At 38.2% G+C, this 5,645-nt stretch overlaps 2 protein-coding genes across 2 annotated transcripts; both read right to left on the bottom strand.

Annotated features, from left to right (window-relative positions):
* LOC109238964 (uncharacterized mitochondrial protein AtMg00810-like) lies at nucleotides 483–1,613 on the bottom strand. The gene has a single exon (XM_019405465.1). The coding sequence runs from the start codon at nucleotides 1,611–1,613 to the stop codon at nucleotides 483–485; it is 1,131 nt and encodes a 376-aa protein (XP_019261010.1).
* On the bottom strand, nucleotides 4,214–4,773 carry LOC109238956. Its single transcript, XM_019405458.1, has 2 exons — nucleotides 4,481–4,773; nucleotides 4,214–4,376 (listed from the first exon to the last, which is right to left on the bottom strand). The coding sequence occupies exons 1-2, from the start codon at nucleotides 4,771–4,773 to the stop codon at nucleotides 4,214–4,216; spliced, it is 456 nt and encodes a 151-aa protein (XP_019261003.1).

Raw genomic sequence — 5,645 nt, 5'->3', positions numbered from 1 at the left:
AGCAGTGTCCGGCGCCATCACGACCCTTAGTGGATTTTGGGTCGTGACTAGTGACTAACCTACTAATAGAGATTAAATTACACTGGTAGTATAAAAAGAGTATTCGCACTATCGGTATATTTAATTATAATCCTTCTTGTGATAATACTTTCTACCTTACAAGTTTCTTGTTTTTTGTTGTCTTAAATAGTTTGGCTTTTTCCAATAATTACTTCCAAATAATTACAGTGCTAAATGTCAAGATCGACACTGAAAATCAATAGGAACGAGCTCGATCATACCTGCAATGGTGGAGAGATGAGGGTTCTAGAACTCAGCGTGAGAGAAGGGAAGAAGAGAAAGTGAAATTTGTGAAATGGTGCTTAAGCTTTCATTGATATCAGTACACAGTATATATACACATGCTGCCAGCTGGCACTAAAACTATTACACTAACTAATAACTAACCGACATAACCAACTATAACAGTGCCTAACTAATTATTAAATAATATATTTCAATACCCCTCCTCGAGTTGGAGGTGTTGAAAACACTGTCAACTTGCCCAAAATACTAGAATGCTTGATGCCTGTGAGAGATTTTGTAAGGATATATGTGAGTTGCTGGTCAGTAGTAATATGATGCAAAGAGATGAGACCCTCTTGTAGTTGTTTCCTCACAAAATGGCAATCAACTTCGATGTGTTTTGTACGTTCATGAAATACAGGATTCTTAGCGATATTTAGGGCTGACAAACTATCACAAAACACTACAATTGGATGAATAGAAGGAACTCTTAGTTCAGTCAGTAGCCTACTCAACCAGACCAGTTCACCAATCACTTTCCTAAGCGACATGTACGTAGCCTCTGCTGAGGATAATGAAATAGTCTCCTGCTTTTTAGACTTGTACCCACTCACAGACCTTCTTGAGTCTGGGTAGGAAGCCCAATCAAAATCACAAAATGCTCTAACAGACCAGTCTGCAATGTTAGACATAAAGACTCCCAAAGTAGGATCGCCCTTGAGATATCTTAGTAAGTGATAGGTTGCCTTCAAGTGAGGTTCCCTAAGGTCTTGCATGAATTGGCTCAAGTGTTGCACTCCAAAGGCTATATCAAGTCTTGTGTTGGTAAGGATGTTTAATTTGCCTATTAACTCTCTGTAGGAGGTGGGATCCTCTAATGGTTTTCCCTCCTTGGCCTTTAACTTTTCATTAGGATCAAATGGAGAACTCAAAACACTATACTCCAAACAGTTGTACTCTTTTAGTAAATCTAAAACAAACTTCCTTTGAGACATAATCACACTATCATGCTTGTATAGGACTTCGAGACCTAAGAAGTAATGCAAGTTGCCTAAGTCGTTTATCTTAAACTTATCAAGAAGGAAAGCTTTCAAATAACCTATTTCCTCCTGATTTGTACTTGTGACCAAGACATCATCTGCATACACTGCCCCATAAACCACTGAATCACCTTGCTGCTTGTAAAATAATGAATAGTCATTCATGTTGTGGTTGAAACCTTTGGAGCACAAAGCCTCAGTTAACTTCTCATACCACTGCCTACTTGCTTGTTTCAAACTATATAAGGATTTATTTAACTTGCAAACTAGAGATTGGTCTTTCACCATGAGACCTGGTGGAATCTTTCCATAGTACCATCAGACCTGTGCTTTATTTTATAGACTCATCTACAACCTATTACCTTTATAACAGGAGGGTGTGGTACTAGATTCCTGGTGTTGTTAGCATAGAGTGCCTCAAATTCCTAGACCATGGTTGCTTGCCAAGCCGGGCTAACAGTAGCTTCCTCAAAAGAAGATGGTTCACTATCATTGCAAATACTACTTACCAAAGCCTGACTGTTAGGAGTTATTGATTCAACGGTTATGTGGTGAAGATTAGAAAACAAAGTGTTAAGAGAGAATGAGTGCTTATCAGGATTGCTAACATTATGTACATAGTCTTTTAGATAGGTAGGAGTTTTGTGTTTCCTTTGTGATCTTCTTAAAGGTTCAAAAGAGTGATGTACTGGAGGAGAGCTAAGAGAGGGAGATGAGCATGGAGGAAAAGGTGCAGACGTATCAAGAGGGGAAGTTGGAAAATGAGGTACAGAAGGTGAAAAAGGAGAAGAAGATACATGATCAACGGGATAAGATGATCTTATATATGAAGAGTTAGGTGATGACTCATTAGTGGACATACTGGTGACACTATCATTACTAGAAATCACATGTTCATCAGAAAAGACAGTATCAAAGAATGTAGGGAAAGACACAGACTTAGAGCAGATGTCAAATGGAAATATAAACTCATGGAACCTTATGTCTCTGGTAATGTGAATTCTCCTTGTTGACAAATCCAGAACTTTGTAGTCTTTCACCCCCAAAAGGATAGCCCAAAAAGATACGTGGAACTGTTTTTGGCTCAAATTTATTTATGTGAATCTTAGGTGTTGTAGGGAAACATAAACAACTAAAGCTTCTTAGTTGTGTATAGTCTGGTTTCTTAACATATAGGACTTCAAAGGGAGACTTATTTTTTAGATATGTAGTAGGTAACCTGTTTATAATGTAGCTGGCTGTTAGAACACATTTCCCCCAATACTTTAAGGGGATGATAGACTGAAAAGGTAAGGCCTTGGCTGTTTCAAGAAAATATATGTGTTTTCTCTCTACCACTCCATTTTATTGTGGTGTGTAGGGACAAGTTCTTTGGTGAACAATTCATTTTGACTGAAAGAAAACAATGGCTTCAATATTGTTAAATTCTAATCCATTGTCAGATCTAATGGAGTTGATATTGGTTTTGAACTGGTTTTCAACTAAGGAGATCAAGGCCTTGAATGCCTGTAGTGCATTGCTTTTGCATGCCAGCAACTGAGTCCAAGTAGTTCTACTATAGTCATATAGCATGGTGATGAAGAATCTATATTTGTCATGTATGTGTTCATGATAAGGTCCCCACAAGTCTACATGGAGTAATTCAAAAATTTTGGAGGAGGTACTAACTCTTTGGGGAAAGGGCAGTCTGGTTTGTCTGGCCATGGGACAGATTGTGCATATAAAAGGTTGTTTAGAGGAGAATTCAGCAGGTATAGTGGAGATACCTTTCATCTTTACAAATGGCACATGTCCAAGCCTATTGTGCCATAAAAGGTTCACATTATTCTTCTTAGAAACACAAGAATTAGAACCAGAACAAGAAACATCAATATTCAAAGATGAAGTATTAACAGTTGAAAGGGAAAGGTTCTTCATTTGATTTAGATGTGACTTATTTACAAGTGAAGGTGAATGACATTGCAGATTATTCAAAAAGGAACTATTTACATTAGAGCAGAGATCAGAAACTGTAGTGAAAGAGTTGTTGTTTCTCAAACACTTGGAGCAAAGCAGGTACAAGCCATATCTTACTTTACCAATCTCCAGAGGCCTCTTTACTAAAGGAGCCTGCAGAAGACAAGTATCATCACTAAAGGATGCCATGCCTTTAAGATGTTTGTTTAATCAATAGATTGACACAAGATTGAATTTGAAAGAGGGAACTAAAAGGACTTTGTACAAGACTATTTTTTCTGTGAGAACAACATCACCAATCTCAAATACTTTGACTTTGTAGCCATTAGGTAGGACTACTAGGAGAGGGTAAGGTAAGATCTTGATGTTAGACAGTAAGGATCTATGAAAAGTCATATGATTGGAATCCCCTGAATCTAGTATCTATGATCAGTTTTGGATTCAAAGCATTTGCATGAAATTTTGCCAAAATCAATGGAGGAAGTACATACTATCATACCTGCAAAGTTGACTGCATTGGCATTAGAGAATTTGAACTTCCTAGGGATCTCCCAGCATCTCTATTTCCCACATGAAACTGTTGAAGTAGGCTCACAAGTTGTCCATACTGCTCTTCAGTCAAGTTCACATTCCTTCCATCATCTTGGGCTTTGTTTTCATTTTCCTTAGTGATCAAAGATTCATTAGAGGCTCCTTGTACACTTGCAGCTACTCTTTTGCCTTTATTATATATAGAGGATCCTTGTACACTTGCAACATCTCTCCTTACTATGCTCTGGCTTCTTGCAGAAACCACATATGAGTCGAGCTCGAGGAATGCCATTGTAATTGTTATTTGCCGGGAAACTTGTCTTGAATGAACCCTTTCCTGATGCATTCACATTCAGTGAGATTGACTCAATGGACAATTGGTTGGTTGGCCTAATCTCTCTTTATTTCTCATCCTGAACTAGGAGTGAAAAGGCCTGTGCTAGGCTTGGCAATGGGTTCATCATAAGTATACTACCTCGAGCTACAGTGTAAACCTCATTCAATCCCATAAGAAATTGTATCAGTCTCCTATCTTGCTCAGCTTTGTACATACTCTCCTTTGCACTACAATTAGAGGTACAACTACATTAAGTTCTCTTGTTCAGAGTAGTGAGTTCCTCCCAGAGTTTCTTCAAGAAAGATTGTTGATTTCCTTTTGAACTTGATACATCCTAGCTCCATTGGTTTGTTCATAACGATCCTCAAATTCCTTCCAAAGCTCAGCAGCAGCATTCGCATATTCTACACTGTATGGAATTTCCTTAGAAAGTGAATTTAGGATCCAAGACGTTACCATATTATCACATCGCTCCCATTGACAAAACTGTGGTGACATAGAATTGTTCTTGACAAACAACCCCCTCAATACACTTCTCCTCCAAGACCTGTACCCTATTCCATCAAAGGCAGTTGAAACGAGCATAGCTCGGGGATTGTCAGATGTGTCACGATCCAATTTCATTGTAGGTCGTGATGGCGCCCAACACCATTCTTAGGCAAGCCAACACTGGTCAAACTAGTGGTTTTCCCGTTCTAAATAAATTGCTAAGTGGATAACATTTCCTCATTTGCTAAAAAGATTTAGAAATTTGCAAATGTAACATAATTAAATGGAAGCAAATGAGTACAAATCGTAATGAAAACAAATCCAAAATCATAAGTCTACTAGTGTGTGTGCCAAGAACTGGTGTCACAAGTATGTGGGAATTCTAGTAGAATATACAAAAGAATACTAGTCTACTATCTGAAAGAAAATAGATAGAAAAATAAAACATAAGGAAGACTCCAGCTGCTGCAGAACGGCTCGGAAGGCAGCTCACCGTGAAGTCTCGAGATGGGGATCAAATCTGCGCACCTGACTGGTAACCAGATGCAGCTGCCTTAGATCCTGTACAATTAAGTACAGAAGTGTAGCGTGAATATATAAATAATATGTACCCAGTAAGTATCTAGTCTAACCTCGAAGAAGTAGTGACGAGGGGTCGACTCTGACACTTACTAAGGGCCAACAATATGATAATGTGAAATTCTTATTAAGCATGATATATAGAGACAACAATAAAACTCAGAATAAGAAATAACTGAATAATTCTTTCACCATATTTAAGAACCCAAATCACTTCCTTCGTTTAAAACAAATGATCTCTCAAACAATGAATTAATACCAATTATGAAAGGGACTTCCGGTTTTATTATCACGCACGAATTCTGCCGAGGATGTACGAACCGATCCAACATAAATGTAAACTGTGTACTGCCGAGGATCGAACTGCACAAACCATAGATGCACCTATTAAGCTGCCGAGGCAAACAGCCTGCTCCCATGAGAGTAGT

The sequence above is a fragment of the Nicotiana attenuata genome, chromosome 1 (assembly GCF_001879085.1).
Source record: "Nicotiana attenuata strain UT chromosome 1, NIATTr2, whole genome shotgun sequence".
Lineage (NCBI taxonomy): Eukaryota > Viridiplantae > Streptophyta > Magnoliopsida > Solanales > Solanaceae > Nicotiana > Nicotiana attenuata.
Note: the sequence above shows the minus strand (reverse complement) of the source record. Positions and strands in the feature narration are given on the sequence as shown.

Excerpts from the sequence above, each read along its gene's own strand:
- LOC109238956 (XM_019405458.1), bottom strand. The coding sequence starts at position 4,773 with ATGAAATTGGATCGTGACACATCTGACAATCCCCGAGCTATGCTCGTT. Across the intron at positions 4,377-4,480 it reads CAAACCAATGGAGCTAGGAT|TGCAAAGGAGAGTATGTACA; the intron begins GTATCAAGTTCA and ends CTCTAATTGTAG.
- LOC109238964 (XM_019405465.1), bottom strand. The coding sequence starts at position 1,613 with ATGGTGAAAGACCAATCTCTAGTTTGCAAGTTAAATAAATCCTTATAT.